Below are 22,750 nucleotides of genomic sequence, written 5' to 3'. Positions count from 1 at the left end.
AGCTTCAGACACCATGAACCCTCCCTCTACAAAGGTAAAGACCCAGGGAGAGAGGGGTGATTCATCATACCAGACGGGCAATGAGAATGCTTGCTCCGGGAGGTTGGGGGGGCTGGAAAGAAGGCTGAGGTGTCTCTGCTCTTGGTCTTTTCCCATGTGGGCTCTGAGGCAGGGGACTGGGTGGAGCTTAGGTGCAGAGCCGGCCTGGGCTAGCCCGGGACTGAGCGCCTTCTCCTGAGACCTCGGGGGCTGTGTTTGCACCTGTCTCGCGTCCGCCTCCTGAAACCTGCCCTGTAGGAATTATTTAATACCCGTTCAGAAGGGACGAAGGTGTGCCCCCTGAGAGGGTAGGAAACAGGTCCGAAGCGACAGAGTGCAGTTTCCCCGGCAAGGGAGCAGGCCGACAAGACAACTTGGAACCTGCCAGTCCTTGATTTGCCCGTGTTTGTCCGGGGAGGGACTATACAGGGCCTCTGTTTCCCTGAGTGAACAAACTTCTGGCGCAGACAGACTCACACACCCTGTTTTCAGGTGGAGTGGTGAGCGCTTTCATGGGGGTACGAGGGACTAAGGGTACCCAGAAAAGAGGGATTCACCTTGCCATGGGGGGCCTCAAAGGGCTTCCTGGAGGAGATGCTGTGCTGGGGCTTGAGCAGGTAAAGGAGCCAGAGAGGAGCCCCCCTACAGAGGCAGCATTGCGCAGCGGCCCGGAAACTGGCGAACCGCGAGGTAGGCGCGCAGGCGGGGAGGGGGCGCGGAGCTAGCTGGGCGGGGCCTGGGCGTAGGGGCCGGAGGCGGGCGGGGCGGGAAGACCCCCAGCGCCTGGCCTCCTGTCTCCCTAGGTCCCCTGGGCCGTCGTGACGCTGCTGCTGCTGCTGGTGCTGCCGCCCGCGCTGCTGTCGCCCGGGGCGGCCGCGCAGCCCCTGCCGGACTGCTGCCGCCAGAAGACGTGCTCCTGCCGCCTCTACGAGCTGCTGCACGGCGCAGGCAACCACGCGGCCGGCATCCTCACCCTGGGCAAGCGGCGGCCCGGGCCCCCCGGCCTCCAGGGCCGGCTGCAGCGCCTCCTGCAGGCCAGCGGCAACCATGCGGCCGGCATCCTGACTATGGGCCGCCGCGCAGGCGCAGAGCCAGCGCCGCGCCCCTGCCCCGGGCGCCGATGTCTCGCGGCCGCTGCCGCCCCCTCTGCAGCGCCTGGAGCGCGGTCCGGAGTCTGAGCCCTTGATCTTGCCCAGTTCTGGCCCTGCCCTCTCCTCCTTGTCCGCCCGGTGTCAGCCCTCAGAAAAAGGGCAATAAAGACGAGTCTCTTAATGTGGCCGGTCTCTGTTCTGTGTGGTCGCATCCCGTCCTGCAGGGGGCGTGAGAGTCCTTCGAACTATAAAGAGCCCGAGTGCCTAGAAGCCGGGCGCTTGGGCACCTCGGCTCTGGCGTCTTCGAACTTGAAACATAGAGCAAGGAATCGTGAGAAGAGGCCCCGTGGCAAGGAGAGAACATGTGCATGCTTGGAGGGGAGGATGGGGGACAGACAAGTCTCTCGATGCTCTACTAATCATTCTGTATCTTGGCCTTTACAGACAGACAGGGAAGGGAAGGAGAGCAAGGAAGTTTGCACAGAGGAGCGCAGTCTGGCTGGGACGGGATAGGAGCCGAGCTTGCCCAAAAGGGCAAGAATATAAGGTTCCACATGAATCTTCCAGAATGGCTGCTGCATGGGGGTTGACGGTGTGGGGAGCGGTGGGGCGTCGGAGGGGGAGGCTGTCAGTTGCCTGCAGCCTGGATTTTGAAGGCCCTCGCAAATCATCAAGCTTTACATTTCATTCTGAAGGTACCTGGGAGTCAGGAGAAGTTCTTAATCAGAGATGGGGCAAGATTTTCCTGCAACTTTAGCTGAATGCACCCTCCACCCCCAATTCATACGTTGAAGTCCTAACCCCCAGCATTTCATAAGATGACCTTATGTAGAAATAGAGTGATTGTAGATGTAAATAAGATGAAGTCGTACTGGAGGAGAGTGGACCTCTAATCTGATATAACTAGTGTCCTTATAAAAAGGGGGAATTTGGACGCACAGAAACGCACACAGGGAAAAACCATGTGAACATAAAGACAGAGGTGGGGTGATGCATCTATAAGCCAAGGAACACCAAAGATTTTCAGCAACCCACCAGAGGCTAGAAGACAGGCATGGAACAGTTCTCCTTCACAGCCTTCAGAGGAAACCAACCCTACCTCCTCTTGATCTTGGACTTCTATCCTCCAGACCTGAGACAATAAATTTCTGTTGTTTAAGCCAGTTTGTGGTTCTTTGTTTAACAGCCCCAGGAAACTAATAAAACACCAAAAGTAGAGACACAAAAGGATGTGGCACTTTTAAGCAATCTAACAGCCTAGATAATACCCAGCTCAGACTCTGGGGGTGAGGATGAGGAGCATCCGCCTGAGATGAGTACCACCCTATCTTCCCATTCTCACTGGCTTTAGCTGCTTCGTTCTGGGAAGCAGCCACTCTAAGCCACCACACTCATCTGCCCCTGTAATTTTCTGCTTTTGTAGTGAAAATATCCCATGTCTGGTGTCACTGGTTCCATCTTGGAAAAGATGGAGATCAAAGACTGGGCGCCTGGGTGGCTCAGTCGGTTAAGCGTCTGCCTTCAGCTCAGGCCCTGATCCCAGGGTCCTGGGATCGAGTCCCACATCGGCTCCCTGCTCAGCAGGGAGTCTGCTTCTCCCTCTGCCTCTGCCCCTCTCCCTGCTCATGCACTCTCATTCTCTGTCAAATAAATGAAATCTTAAAACAAAACAAAGACGGTCAGTACACCTTTGGAGATTTGCAAACTGACTCTGCCCACCCTGAAACTATCTTTCTTGTCCCCCAGCTTGCCTCCAGCCTCCTTCCCCACTCGAATGGCAGCAGCGAGGAGGGTTAAATCAAGACTACAGGAAGAGAGAAATTGCTCTCCAACACACTTACTGTGTACCAAAAACATGCATGATGCTATTAAATTCTCACAACCGCATGAAGTGAAAATTATTAGCTCTATTTTACAGATAGGGAAAGTGAGGCTTTAAGAGGCTAAGTCACACAATCAGTGAGTAGCAGAACTGGCATTCTACCCCATGGACTCCAAAGCTCTTTTCATCCACCCGGCTGCACTCTGAGGCAGAACTCGCTAGGGTTCTATCCCTATCCTATCCTATCCTATCCAAAGTGAGGCAGATTGAGGGTTAACCCATTCTAGAAGTTGAATTCCCAGCCTTCCTGCCGATCCTCCCACCAGCAAAACTAGTCTCTTTAACCCTTACTGTCACATACTGGAGCGCAGGAAACTGGGGTGCTGCGAAATATCCCAAGGCCAGCAGGCGGCACTGTGAACCAAACACCATTCCCAGCGTGGGCGGCGCGCGGGGAAACCCGCAAGGCGGAGCCACAAGGAGTCGCCGGGGAACCACGCGTGGGGGCGTGGCCACCCCGGGAAAAGGGCGTGCCTACTACTCAAGCCCCGCCCCACCCATTGGGTCTCGGCTCCAGGTGGGCGTGTCCCGAATTCTCTCTGCGAGAGACACGCGTGGGCCGCTCCCCTCTGGGAGGAGGGCCGCGGAGAAGGGTGAGGGTGTCGCTGGCGGCCCCTCCCCGTGCGGGCCACGTGGCGGGCGCGGGCCGAGCCCGGGGGAAAGAACTTGGCCCGTGGGGAGGTGGGGGGACCGAGGCGGCGCCAAGCTGAGCCGAGAGCTGCGGGATTCAGAGCAGAGAGGCAGCGGCGGCGGCGGCGCCGAGAGGAGGGGAGGAGGCAGGCGGGCGCATGGGGCGCCCCGGCCCCGCCGGCAGCGCGCCCCCTCCCTACCCGCCGCGCTGAACGCCCCCCAGCGCCGCGCCTCAAACCCCAGCCCCGAGGCCATGCCGGTCATGAAGGGGTTGCTGGCCCCGCAAAACACCTTTCTGGACACGATCGCCACCCGCTTCGACGGCACGCGTGAGTGGGGCGAGGCTGGGGCTGGGTGTTCGAGCTGGGGCCACGTCGGCTTCGGCGCCGGCGCGGGTCTACTGGATGTGGTGAGACCCGAGGCCGCGAGAGTGGAGTTGACCGTCTAGGAACTCCCGAAGCCGCGGGAAAGGAACAGGACTGGGAGTGCACTGCGAAGGGAGGCGGGAAAAGGGCCAAGAGTGCGGGGGGCCAAGGTTAGGGGTATGACTGGAGTCAGGAAAGGCTCTTTGAGCCGCAAAACGGAGGACAGGCCTTGGCAGCCGCCCGCTCCCAGGCAGAGCTCTGTTGGGAGCGTGTGTGGGGATATTCGAGACGCAGAGGTGGGACGAAGTGGTCAGACGCTCTGGAGTCTACTTCCAGAAGGCTCCAGCATCTCCTTCCCCCAGAAAAAAAAAAAAGAAAGAAAGAAAGAAAGAAAGAAAGAAAGAAAGAAAAAAGAAAGAAAGACAAAGATCAGACTTCAGCAGCACCTAGCTTGGATTAAGGTCAAGCGCCCCCAAATCTTGGCGCGTTTGTGTCTGAGGGAGGTGAGGCAGGCGTAGGGGGGTGGTCCGTGTGACGGAGGGAACTCTCTGCTCGCCCACCCCCAGTTTGGATTCCAGGTTCAGCACCTTGGACAGCCACACTCCTCCTTCCCAGCCTCTTCTCCCGCCTTTCTTTCCGTACTTTGGAGCAGAGACATCTCCCCCTGCCCCCTTCGGGCACCCTGACCAGTATCTGGAAGTGGGGGGAGCGATACCCGCGGGCGGAAACCGAGCCGCTGGAGCCCTAGCCGCCTCCCCATTCTCCCCCCACAGACACCTCCCTTGTTTCCATAGCTCCCATCACCGGGGCAACGGGCCCTGGGATGGAAGAAGGAGGCTGCTGCCCAGGGCCCAGAGCTTCCCAGGCACCTTCAGTCCCCATCAGCCTCTCCACCCCCACACACTCACCCCTCTTAGCACCCAGCACTGGTTGTGTCTCAGGCCCCTTCCCTCAGCTGAGACTCTGCCCCTGGATGGCCCACAGAGCCCCCCTGTGGCTTCCACCCATTGGAGCCAGAGGAATCCAACTCAGCTTCTACTCCTGGGGTTGCTGGGTTAAAAACTTCCTTGCCCAATATGCTGTCAGACTTTGAGCACTGGGACAGACCCCCTGAAATTACCTAAAGAGATGCTAAAAAGAAGACCTTTTCTGGAAGGCAGAGAATGAGGACTCTACTAATCACTGTCTCCCTCCCCCAACAGAGGAGATTTGTGAGTTCGTATAATATCCGTCTTCTGGTTTCCTATCAATAAAATGGGTGTGATGTCACCAGAATCTCTGCCCTGTCTACTCTCTAATAGGAGGACCGGATAGCGGCTATGCATGTGTTTTGAAAGCTGTGGGAACGTGGGGGAGTCGTTTTTAACTTCTCAGTATAGCACTTAGTATGTGCCAGGCTTTGTTCTCCCCAGGTAACGCACTTTCACAAACAGTCATGTGAGGAAGATATATTATGCCCCACTTTGCAGATAAGAAAGCTGAGGCACAGAAGAGCTCATTACCCCTTCTCCAAGGTTACAGTGGGAAAGTGGCAGAGGTGTCATTCTGGAGCCCATGCCCTTACTACTATAGCTCCCCTGTAATAGCTCACCAGCTTGAAGGCAGGGGGAAGGACCGCATGACCTTCTTCAACCCCCCACTGGTCCCTGTCTGGGTTCTAGGCCATCCTTAAGTCCTTGTCCTTTTGCTCTATCTCTTCTTACTCTCATTTCAGAATAGCCCAAAGGGGATCCAGGAATCACATGGAAGCCTGGGAACCTTCTGGCTCTGTGACCTCTGACACAGCTTGGGGGAGGTACTGCCCACCTTGAAGCTAAGCTCCCCTCCTGGCCTTGACCTAACCTTGACCTCTTCTTCCCACAGACAGCAACTTCCTGCTGGCCAACGCACAGGGCCCACGGGGCTTTCCCATTGTCTACTGCTCTGACGGATTCTGCGAGCTCACAGGCTACGGCCGCACTGAGGTCATGCAGAAAACCTGCAGCTGCCGTTTCCTCTATGGTCCAGAGACCAGTGAGCCAGCCCTGCAGAGGCTGCACAAGGCCCTGGAGGGTCATCAGGAGCACCGGGCTGAGATCTGCTTCTACCGAAAGGATGGTAAGGGGGCCTGGCCTGCCCTGCAGGCCTGCGCAGATCCTGGGCCATACGCAGAGTCCACCTGGCACAGTGGAAGCCTGAGTGCTGGTCCCCACACTACCACAAGCTGACTATGATACTTAGTGCATCCCTGATCCACTCTAGGCCTTGCTTCTCCTATCGGGAAGGGAAGGAGTCAGCTGACATAATCTCTGGGGTTCTTTCCATCTCTAAACCTTTGCCAAGCCCTTTGACCATGCCCAAGAACCTTGGGTGATCAAGGGGAAAAGGGTGTCACGGGCTGCTCACCCCCTCCTTCCGTCTCTCCACATCTACAGGCTCGGCCTTTTGGTGCCTCTTGGACATGATGCCCATCAAGAATGAGATGGGAGAAGTCGTGCTTTTCCTCTTTTCCTTCAAGGACATAACTCAGAGTGGAGGCCCAGGAGTTGGCTCCCCAGGAGGCCACGGGGACAGTAACCATGGTAACTGCAGGTCTGGGGAGGAAGCATGAATGGTCAGAGGTTTTTGCTGAAGGTCACACAAGACATCTCCTTACCCGGTCTCATGGGATGTGCCCCCACTTATCTCTGCACCCTTCTTCCCAACAGAAAACTCACTTAGCAGGAGGGGAGCCGGCTCAAGACTCCGATCTGCCAGGAGGCAGAGCCGTACTGTCCTACACCGGCTGACTGGCCACTTTGGCCGCCGACGCCAGGGAGGCATGAAAACCAATAATGTGAGTCCTATCTCCACCCCAACATCTCCCAGCTGTGATTCTGAGGTGCCCTTGCTAATGTCTCCCTGTCTGTCTGATCTCCCTCCAGTGGCTTGTTCCTCTGTCCACCCATTTCTTATGTGCGACTCTCTGTTTTGTCCCATGTGCCTTCACATCTTCTTCCAACCCCACCTCCCTTGCTTCCTTATGATTGACATTACTTTACTCTGACGATGTCATAAGGGCAGGGATCTAGCAGCAATTATATCACCTACCTCTGAATGATAGTGTTACCTCATGGGGGGTGAAATCACAAACTGTGGTTCTAGGGAGAAAGCCCCCATTAGGGTCCTGGTACCCAGCCCTAGGACCCTGATAAAGCCACGGGATCAATTCTCCAACTCTCTGTGTAGTTTGTGGGGGCTACAGGGAATGGAGTGTGCTGTGCCTCCCTTCATCTCTGGGATATCCCCATCCCCCACAGGGACCCCAGATTCCAAGCAAAACTTGAGGGAGAAGTTAGTGACCCCTGGGTGGGTGAGGTCTAAGGCATGTGCCTGATTTGTCATAATCTCCTTCTCAAGCAGGGTGAAGGTCAAGCCTTATAAATCCCTCCCACAAAACATGATTGATCTAAAGGGGGCCCGAGCAGTAGATTGGCAGAGGAAGGAAGTGTCAGGCGCCAGCCCATGAACCCCTTTCCCGCACCTTCTATCTCCTCTTGTGGTCATGCCTGCAGCGCCCACTCCCCCCCTTCCCCCTCCCCTGCCTCTCCCTTCCCTAAGCTTTGGCTCCCCTTTCCCTTAAATGTCCCCAACCGCCACCCCTCTCCCCCTAGAACGTGTTTGAGCCAAAGCCATCAGTGCCCGAGTACAAGGTGGCCTCCGTGGGGGGGTCCCGCTGCCTCCTCCTCCACTACAGCGTCCCCAAGGCCGTGTGGGACGGCCTCATCCTCCTCGCCACCTTCTACGTTGCGGTCACCGTCCCCTACAATGTCTGCTTCTTGGGCGATGATGACACCCCCATCACTTCCCGACACACCCTTGTCAGCGACATCGCCGTGGAGATGCTCTTCATCCTGGGTCAGACCCTCTGCCCCATATACCTTGGCGGGTGGGCTAGGGGAACCCACTCATCCAAGCTTCGCTCCATCCTGAGCCCGCAGGACCCAGGCATTCAGAGCCCAACCATTTCTGGGTCTTTAAGTCCTAATGATCCAAATGCCCCGAGCCTCGAGCCCTTCAGCCTTTAGACCACTCCTCCCTAAAGAGCAGCCAGAAGCCCAATCTGTCTTCCCCATTCCTGCCTCCAACTCCATTCTGGGTCTCAGGCTTATTCCCAGCTTACTCAGTTCCTTGGTAAGCCTAGTAACGAAGCCCGCTGGTAACAGCCTCTTGCACCCCCAGATATCATCCTGAACTTCCGCACCACCTATGTGTCCCAGTCCGGCCAGGTGGTCTCTGCTCCTCGTTCCATTGGCCTTCACTACCTGGCCACCTGGTTCTTTGTTGACCTTATTGCTGCTCTGCCATTTGACCTGCTTTATGTCTTCAACATCACCGTGGTGAGTGACCCCTGTCCCACCCGGCAGCCCAGCCTCCCAAATTCAGCGCAGCATCTCACACTAAGGGAACCCCAACCCAGACTCAGCCCTTCCCATCCATCCATCTGCAAGTAGTCGTCAGGCCCCTGCTGTGGGCCGAGCCCCGTGCTAGCTGCTCAGAAGGAGCTGGGAGGGTCTGTGCTCTCGGGGAGCTCAGCTCACAATCACTGAGGGAAGCTGAAACAAATGAAAAGCTAACTAGGGCTACCAAGGCGGCGTTGGTCTGATGCCAAATGAGTGGTACTTTTCACATTTTTATTTAACAAACAACTGATGAGCATTTAGCTGTCTGCAAAGCACTGTGTGGAGCATGGTCACTGTGGGGGAAAGGGACAAGGATTCAGCCTCCAGGCAGCTAAGCTGGTGAGGGGGCAGGACTGTTGGAGGGGACAGCAGGAACAGAAGAGGTGAATGGAGAGGAAGGTGGGGCCCAGGTATTGCTGGGGGCTGGGCCCGGAGCTAGCTGATCTTGGAGTTCCAGGCAGGAAAGTGGGCATGCATGAAAATGATCTGATGATCTGAAATCTAGCCAATGCTTGGGAGGCCAAGGCGCCCCAGCTGGGACAAAGGCCCAGGTGGTCTGGGAAGGACTCCTGCAGGAGATAGAGCAGAGCTAGACCCTAGAACAGAGAGCAGGATTTGGCTGACAGGGGATGGGGAGAGAGCATCTGGGGGGAGCATAGTAAGCCAAGACACGGAGGTGGAGGCTGTGGGGTGGGTTTGGAGGCAGAGAGTGCCAGGGCCTGGGTCCTCCCATCTCCCCGGGGACTGCCTGGAGGTGCCTTGGGTGGTCAGCTCTGCAGCCAGCCAGCAGATAGCAGGTGCTCTCTCAAGTCCAGGGTGAGGGAGTCCCACCCTGTGTCCCCAGACTCCCTTGGCTGTTGGGTGGGGAGGTGGAGAGCAGTTTCCCTGTGCGCTCCGCTCTCTGCCACACTCAGCTATAGCAGGAAACCACCTACACGCAGCCGGATTTAACTAGCCGCCGACGGGCTGTGGGCCTCTTCTCCTGCTCCTGGCTGCGCACACGGGTGTGCACGCTCCCACACACGTGCCTGTGTGTATGTCTGCCCTGAGCTCCGGCCACGCTGAGTAGAGCTACCCACCCCTCCCCGTGAGCGCACTCTCCCATCCCATGCCTCCCAGGCTGTGTCAGCAGGCAGACAGCTGTCCCTGGGGAGAGGGAGAGCTGCAGGGAGGCCCCTGTCCCTCCTCCCAGGCGGTCCCGCTCCTCTGGTACCTTCAGGGCCACCTTTCACTTACTAAGTCCTTTCATGCACATCATCTTCTTTGAGTCTCACAGTAACCCCTCTGGGCAGATTCTCTTTTTCAGAGGTAGACGCAAAGGCTCAGAGAGGTTAAGCAGCTTGCCACAGGTCACAGAGCTAGAAGTAGCAGGCAGGAGATTGGAACCAGGTCTCCAGACTTAGTCTACCCCTCCTTCCACCACACCACCCTACTTCCCAGGAACGCAAGGCCCCCGAGTGGATGAGGTGGCACAAGGGGAGATGAGGAGCAGTGCTGGGCTGGAGGGAGGCAGAGCAAAGATAGAGGATGAGTAGGCATGGAGAGAGCTGTGGACTGAAAGGAGCCAGGCCTGGGACATTCTGGTCCAAGGAGAAGGAGAGGAGGGCCCCAAGAGAGTGAGGCGCAGGGGCAGGTGACTAGAGGCAGCCCTGAAGGATTCAAGTCTGGAGGCAGAAACTCTGGGAGCTGGGGGCAGGCGTTAAGCCCTGGAGACGGTCCATGTGGAGGAAGCAGGGCCACCTCCTTTCCAGCTCCTTCACCTAAAATTAGAGAAAAGGACAGGAGGTGGCTCAGGAGCCGTGTAGGGCCAAGACTATGGGGGATGATGCTAGAGGCTTCTGGAAGGGCCTTCATATTAAGTTCCCCAGGCCCTGCCCCAGAGCCCCCAGCCCTGGCTTCCAAGCTGCCCCCACCCAGAGTACCTGCTCCTCTTCTCTAAAATTCAGAGGGCTAACTGAAGCATTAATGACCACAGTGAAAACAGGTCAGAGTGGTATTTTTGGTGACACTTACAGGATGCTTACGAGGTACCACTAGCTCCATCAGCCCCCACCCAGCCCCACAGGGGCTAAGACCTCAAAGCCCAGCGCTGAGGCTCCCTCAGTTCCTGGTCTCCTTCCCTCAACATTCCAGCATGCCCCCCTCATCTGCAGCTGACCCACCCTGAGAATAGCCCCTAACTTCCCCAGTCCCCAGGCCTCTTGTCTGGTCCCACTCTCCCTTGCTTCTCTGTGTCTCGAGGGATGGCTCCCTTCACAGATGCTGTCGTCGCCGACAACCAGCTCTCGCCCACAGTTGATTGTGCCTAGGACTTTGGGGGTGTCAAGCAGGGACCAGAGATCACTCCTTACCTCTGACCAAGACTTGCTTTTTCACCAGCCTACGGTGCTAGAGGCAGCACAGCACAAAATGGACTTGGGTAGCTGCTCAGAGGGAAGTCCCAGCTCCATCGTTTCCTCGGTGTGTGACCTTGAGCAAATCACTAGCCTCTCTGAGCCTTAGTTTACTCATCTGCAAACTGGGAACAGTGATGATAATTGAACTGAAGGCGTGAGTTTTTTCATGAGGATTATAAATGCTTAGCCCAGTGCCTGACGCACAGAGCGAGTACTTATATAAGTAAGCCAGTCCGCGCGGAGTAAGTGTTAGCCTTTATTAGCGTTGGTATTATTCTCTCCCTGCTGCATTCCCTGGTCACTTTCTCAGGACAGCAGGGCCGTTGTTCCTGCTGCAGCTTCCCCTGGCTCCCGGGCATCTGGTGACAAGGCGCTGGGAGGGGCCCTGGGGGCTCCGAGGAGGTGTGCCCGCTGACAGCCTCCCCCGCCGTGCTCCCGCAGACTTCGCTGGTGCACCTGCTGAAGACCGTGCGGCTGCTGCGGCTGCTGCGGCTGCTGCAGAAGCTGGAGCGTTACTCACAGTGCAGCGCTGTGGTGCTCACGCTGCTCATGTCCGTCTTCGCACTCCTCGCCCACTGGATGGCCTGCGTCTGGTACGTCATCGGCCGCCGGGAGATGGAGGCCAATGACCCGCTGCTCTGGGACATCGGTGAGCCACCGGTGCCAGGCTTCCACTGACACCCATCTGCCTGCCCTGTCTACACTGGCCCCCAAGCGGATGCCTCCCCCAGCACCACCCCCACCAGCCCACGTTCTTCCCTCCATCCAACAAACGTGCATTGAGCTCCTTCCCGGTCAGGCGTGGGAGTACTGAGTTGAAGACCAGGGGTGGGACCAGGTGACCTCACAGCCTAGCAGGGGAGCCAGACCAGTGACAGACCAGTGATCAAAACAGTACAGGAAACACTCTGATGGTGGAGAGGGTGTTTGGGGCAGAGGGAGCAGTACCCTGCCTGGACCCTGTCAGGGGCTCCGCAATGCCCTCACAATCAAGTCCGCACTTGGTCCGCACCCTGCATAGCCCTGCAGCCTTCTCTCTCCCCACCTGGCTTCCCTTTCTCCCCTGCGCCCTCTGCTGCGGCCACACTGGCCTCCTTCCACCCCCCGGGGCTGTACTGCTTTCTCACAACGGCCTTGAACATGTTTTCCTCTCAGGAATCCTCTCCCTCCCTTCTTCCCCTAGGTGACTTTTCTATTCCTTGCAATCTCCACTAAAACCCTCTGTCCTAAGGGAGCCCTTCAGGAACCACACCCCCCCCAACTGGGTTGGCTCTCCCTAACCCATTATGGCTCCTGGACGCCCTATTCTTCCCTTTGAGTAGCTCACTGCCCACCTGCAATTTATTTCATGTGTCTTTCCCCTCCAGACTCTAAGTTCCACTAGGGCAGGGAGAATGTCTGGCGGGTCAAGTGCCAGCACCCTGTACACAAGGGGTGCTCAATAAGCTATTAGAGAGCCCCCCCTTCAAACAGTCAGCAGCTCAGCAGCTTAGCCTTGGTTACTGCAACTGTAACCAGTTCACTGTGGGGACTCCCAGGCCCAGGCTGCTCCTCACATTTCCTGTGCCTGCGGGTGCAAACCTCCCCTTGCCTTTCTAAATACTTGCCCAAGGTCAAGCGCAGGCAGCTCAGGGAAAGCCAGCTCTACCCCCCCGCCCCCCCCAGCCCAATGCAGCTGCTCCTTGCCTCCCTCCGCCCCCCAGGCTGGTTGCACGAGCTGGGCAAGCGGCTGGAGGAGCCCTACGTCAACGGCTCGGCGGGCGGCCCGACGCGACGCAGCGCCTACATCGCTGCCCTCTACTTCACGCTGAGCAGCCTCACCAGCGTGGGCTTCGGCAACGTGTGTGCCAACACCGACGCGGAGAAGATCTTCTCCATCTGCACCATGCTCATAGGCGGTGAGGCCGGGCCTGCCAAGCCCCGGGGTGGCCCTGCTAAGCCCAGCGCGCAGCTGGGGAAACGGGCTCAGAGAAGGCAAGCTGTCCACCCACGTCCAGACAGTCGTTCATTCATTCATTCATAGCCGTTTCCTCAGCACCTACTACATGCTGGCCCTGGGGGCCATGCCACACAAAAGGCCTAGCCTCTTGCGAAGGGGGTGGGAAACCCAAGTTCATGACGGGGGGGGGGGGGGGGGGGGGGGGGGGGGGGGGGGGGGGGGGGGGGGGCGCCCCCCCCCCCCCCCCCCCCCCTCCCGGCCGTCCTCCGCCCCCCCCCCCCCCCCCCCCCCCCGGGAACCCCGGGGCCGGGGGGGGGGGGGGGGGGGGGGGGGGGGGGGGGCCGCCCCTCACGGGCTGCCCGCTGCCGCCGCTGCAGCGCTGATGCACGCCGTGGTGTTCGGGAACGTGACGGCCATCATCCAGCGCATGTACTCGCGCCGCTCGCTCTACCACAGCCGCATGAAGGACCTCAAGGACTTCATCCGCGTGCACCGCCTGCCGCGGCCGCTCAAGCAGCGCATGCTCGAGTCCTTCCAGACCACGTGGGCCGTCAACAGCGGCATCGACGCCAACGAGGTAGTGCGCGGGGCTCCCGCCGTGGGGAAGGAGGGGCGGCCGGCGGGGTCCCGGGAGGCGAGGGGCGGCTCGCGGGGGCGTGCACCCACCCAAATCCACATCCCTTCCCCTTTGCGCTAGAATACGGGAGCTGAAAGGGAGCTCAGGGCTCAGCTAATGCCATCCTCCCCTCAGGCCGCATTTCCTGAGCACTTGCTTTGGGCCAGCCTCTGTGCTGGACACGGGGAGTTCAGAGATGATGACACTCAGCCCTTGTCCTCAGGGAGACACCAGTTGGGTGAGGGAGGCGGGCAGGTAAAAGAAATAATTACGCAGTGATTGGGACTCTGCTGGAGGGAGGCCTGGAGGAGTCAGGGAAGATGGCACAGAAGAGGGGACGTTGTGAAGGGCAAGAAGGAAATCAGCCTGCTACCAGAGGCCATTCCAGGCAGAAAGAGCATTATTAGGAACAGAGGTCCGGAAACGTTGACGTAAAAAAGCAGGGCGAGTTCAGGGAACTGAAAGTCCTTCAGTGAGCCTTCAGGAACGGGTGTGTGAGTGCTGTGGAGGGAGGAGGGAGACAGGAGTGCAAGAGACAGGGCTGGAGAGGCGGGCCAGCCCAGCTCATGGACGGTCTTGAATTTAGATTTTAGCCTGCAAAACTTTTAGGCTGGTGAGTGGCCTGGGGCTCTAGGAGGTGTTTCTGAGAATAGGAGCCATGGGACCCGGTGCTCAGCTGGTTGCAGGAGAGGAGCTCAGAATGAGTCCCAGGTTCCTGGTTTGGGCAAAGGGGTGTGATGGAGGCATCGCAGGAGGAAAGTTGGACTGTGGGGTGAAAATGACCAGGATGACGGTGTGGTGCTTGTGGGAGATCCAGGTGCAGGCTGCTCCATGGGTAGATGAAAACACAGGTCTAGATCCATATGCAGGGCTCCGGGCTCGCCAGGAGTAGGGAAGTCATGGAGCCGGTTGCCATGATGCAGGAAGAGTATGGAAAGTTACAAGAGGAGCCTGGGGAGGAAATGGGGGAGAGGGAGAGGTGAGCAAGCCAGAGTGGTCTAGGGGCTCCATAAGATGAGGTTGGCTCTGTGAACGTTAAGTTTGGTTCCTTGAAAGTCATTGGTAATGTTCAAGGCCTAGTGTAACCCTGCATCTTTACAGATGAGGATACAGAGGCCCAGAGAGAGCAAATGGATTGCCCAAGGTCCACAGGGATTTAGGGGCAGAGCTGACTTCTAGTTTCCTGCCTCTTGGTTGAAAGGCTGACCCACCAGGGCTGGTCCTTGTGTGGGGTTGAGCAACCAGGACATGTGAGTGACCACTGCACATAGTCATGGGCAGTGGACAGACAAGAAGAGACCTAGTCTCTGCTCCAGAACTTGGGTTGGGAGGTCCACACACAAGCAAAATTGAGGTTTGACACACACGGGTCTTCCTGAAGGTCAGAAAGGGGTCACTTCGAAGCAAAGGGCAAGTTGGAGCTCTCCCCTTGGAGACAGCTCAGCACATTTGTAGAACTCAAGTAGCAGCTGTAGGGGGACGGCTAGAATGACCTATGCCCCTTATGCAGTTACTGCGTGACTTCCCAGACGAGCTGAGAGCTGACATCGCTATGCACCTGAATCGGGAGATCCTGCAGCTGCCGCTGTTTGGAGCGGCGAGCAGGGGCTGCCTGCGGGCCCTCTCCCTGCACATCAAGACCTCGTTCTGCGCTCCAGGCGAGTACCTGTTGCGCCGTGGGGACGCCCTGCAGGCACACTACTACGTCTGCTCCGGCTCGCTTGAGGTGCTTCGAGACAACATGGTGCTGGCCATCCTGGGTGAGGATCCCACCACCACCTACTACCTACCCCGGAACCTTGCCCCAGAGGCCTTCGGTGTGGCCAGGAATCTAGGGACTGGGAAACCCCTAATGGATATGTGGAATTCCTGCTGAGGAGTCCTCTTTCCTGGTTCCTTCACCCTACTACTATCCCCTTTCCACCATACCCTCGGACTCTCCCCTAATCCCATTGGCCATCAACCCATCAACCCTCCCCCAGTGACTCTCCCCCAACTCAATTGGTCCTTTCCCACTGCACCATCTCCCAACTCCATTGACCCTTCCCATTGACCCTCAACTCCATTGACCTTTACCCTTTAACTGACCCCTCTGGCCATTCTTTACTGATCATCCAATTCCATTGATTATACTGACATCCCCCATTGACTGTCTCCCAACTTCATCTGTCATTCTCACTGACTTTTTCCCAACTCCATTGATTATTTCCACCAATCCTATTGATTGGTCCATCTTCGACCACACTTCAAACACACTGACCACCCGTCAAATCCATTGACCACCTCCCGCTGATATCCTCTTGGTCCCTCTGCCCCAGCTGACTGTCCCCATCCCTTACCCACAGGGAAGGGGGACCTGATTGGGGCAGATATCCCTGAGCCGGGGCAGGAGCCTGGGTCAGGGGCAGGCCCAAGCTGCGTGCTGAAGACCAGCGCTGACGTGAAGGCACTGACCTACTGTGGCCTGCAGCAGCTGAGCAGCCGAGGGCTGGCTGAGGTCCTGAGGCTCTATCCTGAGTACGGGGCTGCCTTCCGGGCTGGCCTGCCCCGGGACCTCACCTTCAACCTGCGCCAGGGCTCTGACACCAATGTATGTAGACCCCCTATGGCCTCCATCTCCTCTAAGGTCCCCTCCTTCAGAGCAGGGCCCCCCCCCCCGGCCCGAGAGAGAGCCTCACGCATCTCCTTCCACCCTGAGAAAATCGTTTCTCAATCCCAGGCACCCACTTCCATTGTCCCTTCCATGCTTGACATCTTCCATCCCCACCTGACCCTTCTCCATTGGCCATCACCCAACCCCATGGACCATCTCTCACCACTTGTACTTCCAACTCCTCTGACCCATCATGTCCTGTCAGCCACCCCTCAGCCTCACTCCAGACTCCTCAGAGGGCCCTCACTTTGGAAACAGTACCCCTTGTGGGCTCCTCCTCTGTCAAGTCCCTCTCTGAACTGGGGCATCATCCCCTGGGTTTCCTCTTCTGCACTCACCAAATATGTCCTGAGCCCATTTTGGCTTAGGCTCTGGGCCTTTGTCTTTCACTGCTTTTCGGATTGACTTTGCCACTCAGATGTCTCTGAGTTGGAGTTGGAGTTGGAGGGATCTCTGACTCAGTTCCACAGAAAGGCCCCCATTCTCAAAGCCCACAGCTTTGATGGGTAGGACTAGGAAGTGCTGCAGCAGGGGAGGGGGGAGGTGTGAGTCACCTTGAACCCCCCTGTGTCCCCACAGGGCCTCAGCCGCTTTTCCCGGTCTCCTCGCCTTTCCCAGGTAACACCACCTTCCTGGGTAGGGTTGAGGTTACATGGGGGAGAGTCTGGGAGCTGGGGGCACCTTTCCTTGGCTCCTTTGCTGTGGGAGAAGGGAGGGGGATGGCGAGCAGCATCTGCCAGTGAAGGCTGTAGCTTAATGAAGGGGCCTATTGTTCACTGTCCTGACATCAGCCGCCCTCTGCCCACAGCCCCGCTCGGAAAGCCTCGGCTCCTCCTCAGACAAGACCCTGCCATCCATCACAGAGGCTGAGACTGGGGTGGAGTCTGGGGGTGGTTCTAGGCCCCGCCGGCCCCTCCTGCTGCCCAACCTCAGCCCAGCACGACCCCGGGGCTCCCTGGTCAGCCTCTTGGGCGAGGAGCTGCCCCCATTCTCAGCCCTTGTCTCCTCCCCTTCCCTGTCCCCAACCCCTTCCCCTGCCTTGGCTGGCCGGGGTCACAGGCCCTCCCCTCATGGCCCCCCCAGGGGCTCTGCTGCCTGGAAGCTCCCCCAGCTTCTCATTCCCCCACTGGGAACCTTTGGACCTCCGGACCTCAGTCCCCGGTGAGATGCCAGCCTCCCCTGCCTTCCCCATACCCCTGCTGGCTTCTAGAACCTTCTCTGGGCTCTGTCCCCAGCATTCCAACCAGTGCTCGTCCAGTGCTCGTCCTGTCTCTGCCCCATCTGCCCATCCGCCCTTCCTGATCCACCACACTTGCACCCCCACCCCTCTTTGACCGCCGCTCCTCCCCATCTCCCTGGCACTGCTGTCCCCGGTTACCCTCTGCCTGCTCTGCTCTGGCCCTTGCCCTCTCCCCATGGGACTGATGATCACTGCCCCCATCCCAGGATAGTGGATGGCATCGAGGACTCTGGCAGCACAGCGGAGGCCCCTACATTTCGGTTCAGCAGGAGGCCTGAGCACCCTAGGCCCTGCTCACAGGCCCCTCCTTCAGGTAAGGGCCAGCCACAGACTTCACCTCTCAGTCATCCATTCATGCGCCATCCACCCATCCCTTCAGCCGTCCATTCCACATGCAGTAAGGGCTGACCACGTGCTGGGCTCTGTGCTGGGCGTACACAGATAAACCAGACCTGGCCTACATCCTTAGTGAGCTCCTAATCCAGTGGGGGACACAACTGTGTCCTGGGATAAATGATTCCAGAACAGGGTGTTAAGTACCATGACTGAGACAAGAACAAGGCTTTGAGGTACGAGAAGAGGGCACCCCTAACTCTCCTTCTTAGAGGAGGGGACACTTGTGCTGGGTCTTAAAGGCTGGGCAGGAGTTTGAGGGGTGGAGCAAAGCAGTTGCTGGAAGCCATAAAGGCAGGAGAGAAGAGCATATTTTGTTTAGGTGCTAAAGAGAAGCTTCTGCGTATAGAGCTGGGGCAGGGGTAGAGGGAAGGGGGCAGGGAAAGTTATAGGGCCTTGAAACCAGCTTCAAGAGTCTGGGTTTCCCATCATCCTGATCCCAGAGCTCCCTCTCCCCTTGTTCTCTGCCTGCCCGGCAACAGGAGGGCACCCAGCCCAGGCTGTGGACTCCTGCCCCCCACATTCACCCTGCATCCCTTCACCCCATTCTGCCTGCAGGGACCAGGCCCAGCCAGGAACTGGCCACGGAGGCTGAGGAGATGAAGGAAAAGGTCTGCAGGCTGAACCAGGAGGTAGGTGGGGGCTGGCTCCTCCCCTCCAACCTTGGAAAATACCATCTTGGGAGATGTGCCTCATAGTAGAGCATTTCAGGTTTTAGACCCAGAGTCCTGAGTTCGCATATTCACACTAGCTGGGTGACCTTACGCAAGTCCCACAACGACCCTGAACTTCAATTTCCTCGTCTAAAAATGGGGAAAAGGATATGTTTTTTGCCAGAGTCGTTGAGGATGAGGTAAGAGCACACCCGTGCCTGGCCAGTCCCTGGCCCACTGTAAGCACTCAGTGACCCCTTCTGCTCCTTCCCAGCTGCTTCAGGTCCTCCCGCCTGTGAAGAGAGCCTCTCCTCCCTCCACCACCGTCGGGTTCTCTCCTTTAGGGACCTGCCCCCTACCAAGTCCTTTTCCTCACCCCAGCCCTGGGAAGTGGATGCTCAGTGAACATAGGGGCCAGAGGATAGGGAGGGGGGAGGTCTTCAGCCCTGGGAGAGCTAGATCCTAGTGTCTGAACCCTGGTCAGGAAGAGCCCAGATCTTATATGGCCAGGCTCTGCCTGTGCCTCCTCCCCGGGGATCTCTGAGCTGTCACCAGGGCACTGCCAGGCCCAACCCTTTGGGAGTGGGCCTTCCCTGGGTTCTGATAAACATAGGAGGCATCCCAGGAGGGCAGCCCCTGGGCTGGGCGGGCCCTGGGGATGCGGGCAGGACCAGGCCCCGGTTTAGCCAGCTGGAGGGCCAGTCCCACTTGGGTCACAGTTCTAGGCTTGGTGATTCCCACACTTGAGTGTCTGCCGGCACCATTAAGATGGGGACTCCCGAGCCTCACCCAATTTGGAATGTCTGGGGTGGGGCCCAGGAATCTGCATTTTGACAAGTTTCTCAGTTGATTCTGTACTCCCTGAAATTTGCAAAGCCCTGAATAGACACACTTGAGCGTGTGTGTTGGGATCACCTGAGACTAAGCCTGGGTCTGTCACCTCCAGCTTTGTGGCCTCTTCGAGGCCCATTTTTCTGCCTCTTATAAAAGTCGGGGAGGGGGGTGTTGCAATAGCCACAGTCCCAAATCCTTTTTGGAAAGAGGCTGAGTGTTTACATCTTGACAAAGATAACCCCTGCCCTGCCCTGCCTTTTTCTCAGGCTGGGAAAGAGTTTTGTGAACTGTGTATGGGGGGGTGCATCTAGGAGAGTGGTGGTTGTTGTGACACCTGGGGAACAATTTGTTATGTTTTCAACAGATCTCCCGTCTCAATCAGGAAGTGTCTCAGCTGAGCCGGGAGCTTCGACATATCATGGGCCTGCTACAGGCCAGGCTGGGTCCCCCGGGCCACCCAGTAGCCTCGGCTTGGCCCCCAGACCCTCCTGGTCCCCAGCTGAGACCTCCGTGCATCTCTCCCTGTCTATCTGGACCACTGCCTAGCCTCCAGGATACTACTCTCGCTGAGGTCCACTGCCCGGCCAGTGTGGGGACAGCAGAGATGGGGGCCACGCCCCCCAACCTGAGACCTTCCATGCTATCCCCCTACCCCTCAGAGCCTGAGTCTCTGGGACCCTCCCCAGTGCCAGAGGCCTCACCTCCGACCCCAAGCCTCATGCGGCAGAGCTTTCGGTCCAGGCCAGACGCGTTCCACTGACCCAGGCCCTGGGCCCAGGCCTGTCTGGGGTGGGCACTGCTGCCTGCCCTCCAGGGAGGGGCTGGGCCCCTTGGCCTCCTGCCTCGGGTCAGCAGCCACTAGCTGGTCTGGTTGGCTCTGCATTCTCTGGACTTTTTTACAAAGCCTGGTCACTTCTGACCCTGTTCCCTTTTCCAAACCTTCCCCTGTCCTTCCCCTCTGTGAGGGGAGCCACCTGAGGCTGTGGAACCCAACAGGCATGAGACGGAATGCAGTGCCGATTAGGCCGGGCAGATGACATGTCCTGCTTTCTCCCCAGGACCCGGAGGCAGGTAGATATGGGGGAGCATCGGGGGCTGGGGGAGGGTCCCAGATCCAGCGCAGGAAGTGAAGGCAGAGGCAAGAGCAGGAAGGATCTTGGTGTCTAAGACAAGCGGGACAGATTGCAGATTCCACTGCAGAGATAGCTTCGTGATATCGTGAGGCCTTCTGTCCCAGCCCCTTGTCCCCCGGGGCTCTGCTGGAGACCTTGGAAGCAATGTCATCTTGAGAGGGATGAGGTTTGAGATGGCTGGCATCTGAGCAACCCAAGACTCCTTAGACCTCCCACTACCAGCCCGGGCTGGAGGGGCTCACCTCATCTCTCAGCCCACACAGGAAACAGATGATGACCCCCCAGATATGTATTCTTCTATTCTCATGGCTTTTTTTTTTTTTTTTTCAAAATATGAATGAGTTGCCAGCACTAAAATTCAGGAGAGTTCACATAAATATCCAGATATTCCAGCTTCTCTAAAAAAAAAAAAAAAAACAATGTGGGGCCTCTGGCAATCCGGGGCCAACATTCCACCTGGCAATAATCAACATGGTGTTGAGTGGCCATCGTCCTCTTGAGATGGGGCCTCTCGAGATCATCTGACACTGAGCTAGCTTCTCTCATTTGAATTCTTTGGTCTCTGTAGGTATTTGGGTTTGCAGTTCCTGCCTTAGAGTGTCCTCCCAGGTTCCTCTGTTCCAGCGGGTGCTTTTTGGGCCCAGCAATGTCTTTTTTTTTTTTTTTTTTAAGATTTTTAAATTTATTTATTTGACAGAGAGAGAGACAGCGAGAGAGAGAACACAAGCAGGGGGAGTGGGAGAGGGAGAAGCAGGCTTCCCGCCTGAGCAGGGAGCCCAATGCGGGGCTCGATCCCAGGACCCCGGGGTCATGACCCCAGCCAAAGGCAGACGCCCAACGACTGAGCCACCCCCGGCACCCTGGGCCCAGCAATGTCTATTTCTACACCTGTGTCTGGGCCTGTCAACATCTCTGTTTCTGTCTTTCTGCAGGCTGTCCCTGAAGGTGGTCTCTTCTGCTGCCAGCAACTTGAAACAGTCCCCACAGCACTCTCTATCCCTCCCCCTGCACCAGACCTCAGTCAAGCCTGTTCTTCCCACATCCAACTAGGTCTCACTCAGGGCCCTGACTTCTCACAAACCCACCCTGGTCTCCAGCTCTCCCTTACCACCCAACACCCAGGGCTCACTTTTGGATAGGAAATAAACGCTTTATTTTTGTAGTTGTTGGCTCTGGATGTTTCTGGGGGTTGGTCTGAGAGCCCCAGGGCTTTGGAGGAGCCTACAGGGCAGTCATTCCCCACCACACCCCAGGGCCCTGTTGTTGTCTCTAGGAAGGGCAAAGGCGCCAAGCAATCCACTTGGCACCACATTCACGCCACCAGAGGCCCCAGGGATGAGGTAGAAACCTTAATGAGTCACTGTGGGCCCGTTATACCCCGTCCTCCCCTTACCCATCACAGCCTCAGATTCAGACACAGTATGTGAGAGGGACAGAGTGCCGGCTCAGGCCCACCTTCAGCCCATGGGACTCCCCACTGATCCTGTATAATTGATCCTGTACCTGTTGCAGGCTAGGTACAGCAGGGGCTGGGGAAAAAGCTTGTCACTAGCCAAAAACCTGCTAGGAATTCCACTCGGTCCCGTCTCCTTTGCTCTCCTAAGTCTCTCTTCCCTCTTAGCTTTCACTTCTCAGATAATCACTGCAGGGGTGCAGGGGTGGGGAGATGGGGGTTACGGATATTGTTAGAAAGAAGCACCCTGGTGACCAGATGGAACTAGGTGTGGGCAGTTTTATGGCAGGCTGTCCCAGACAGGTTGATTCTCCAGCTCAGGCTCCAAAGTATGATTGTTGTTAGTGGGTGTCACAGGAACAACGTCCACAGCACTGAGGGCCTGAGCTTTGATTCCATATCAGGTTTTGAGTAGTGTTCCTGGGAGTGGGAAGCCAAGGCAGAGTGGATACCGGTCTGTGTTGGGGGATGGGAGTGGGCGGAAGCAGAAGTGGTCCTAATCCGTATTGAGGGAAGGAAAAAAACAGAAAAATAGAAATAGTCCTGATCCATATGGAGGTCAAGGTGGGGGAGGCAAACAGAAGTGATTCTAATCTGTATTTATGGATGGGGAGAGCCAAAGCAGAAGTGGTCCGGCTCTGTTTTTGGCATCAGAGACAAGAGCTGGTTCTGTTTGGAGGTGGGGATGGCAGAGGTAGAGGTGCTCCTGGTGTGTCTTGGTGTCCAGCCAAAGGAGGAGGGTCCTGGCTTAGGGCTGACAAGTGGCAGGAGCTCTCCTTTTGATCTCACCCGGTAGCCTCCAGAGAACCCTTCCTATAGCACTTCCATCACCTTCCCCGTCACAGAATGTCCCCCACAGTCGGCCTCCCCGAGCTGACTTGGCCCGAGAAAAGTGCAGACAGGGGCTTCTCCGGTTTAGCCAGTGCTCAGGACTGCGGCCTCATGTGCATATTCATTCACACCATGTTTTTCCTTTTCCAATTCTGCACACACAGCCGTCTGCCCTCTTCCA

General features: G+C 57.5%; 2 protein-coding genes across 4 annotated transcripts; both read left to right on the top strand.

Moving 5' to 3' along the window:
- Window positions 1-13: 13 nt before the first annotated feature.
- HCRT (hypocretin neuropeptide precursor) lies at window positions 14-1,260 on the top strand. The gene is made up of 2 exons (XM_032396422.1): window positions 14-34; window positions 843-1,260. The coding sequence occupies exons 1-2, from the start codon at window positions 14-16 to the stop codon at window positions 1,215-1,217; spliced, it is 396 nt and encodes a 131-aa protein (XP_032252313.1). The 3' UTR covers window positions 1,218-1,260.
- Window positions 1,261-3,793: 2,533 nt separating this feature from the next.
- Window positions 3,794-21,447, top strand: KCNH4 (potassium voltage-gated channel subfamily H member 4). Of its 3 annotated transcripts, XM_032396492.1 has the most exons (18): window positions 3,794-3,971; window positions 5,871-6,104; window positions 6,422-6,568; window positions 6,695-6,822; window positions 7,640-7,883; window positions 8,208-8,365; window positions 10,808-10,888; window positions 11,266-11,473; window positions 12,528-12,722; window positions 13,141-13,340; window positions 14,890-15,139; window positions 15,725-15,969; window positions 16,612-16,650; window positions 16,841-17,193; window positions 17,479-17,585; window positions 18,224-18,297; window positions 19,517-20,223; window positions 21,218-21,447. In XM_032396492.1, the coding sequence occupies exons 1-17, from the start codon at window positions 3,896-3,898 to the stop codon at window positions 19,910-19,912; spliced, it is 3,135 nt and encodes a 1,044-aa protein (XP_032252383.1). In that variant the 5' UTR covers window positions 3,794-3,895; the 3' UTR covers window positions 19,913-20,223; window positions 21,218-21,447. The 3 variants fall into 3 exon arrangements, with proteins under 3 accessions (XP_032252383.1, XP_032252384.1, XP_032252385.1); XM_032396493.1 differs by lacking the exon at window positions 10,808-10,888; XM_032396494.1 differs by lacking the exons at window positions 19,517-20,223; window positions 21,218-21,447 and having other exon boundaries at window positions 10,670-10,888; window positions 17,484-17,585.
- The last annotated feature ends 1,303 nt before the right edge of the window (window positions 21,448-22,750 follow it).

This window comes from Phoca vitulina, unplaced genomic scaffold (assembly GCF_004348235.1).
Source record: "Phoca vitulina isolate PV1807 unplaced genomic scaffold, GSC_HSeal_1.0 scaffold92, whole genome shotgun sequence".
Classification (NCBI taxonomy): domain Eukaryota; kingdom Metazoa; phylum Chordata; class Mammalia; order Carnivora; family Phocidae; genus Phoca; species Phoca vitulina.
This window is presented reverse-complemented; position numbering and strand designations above follow the sequence as displayed.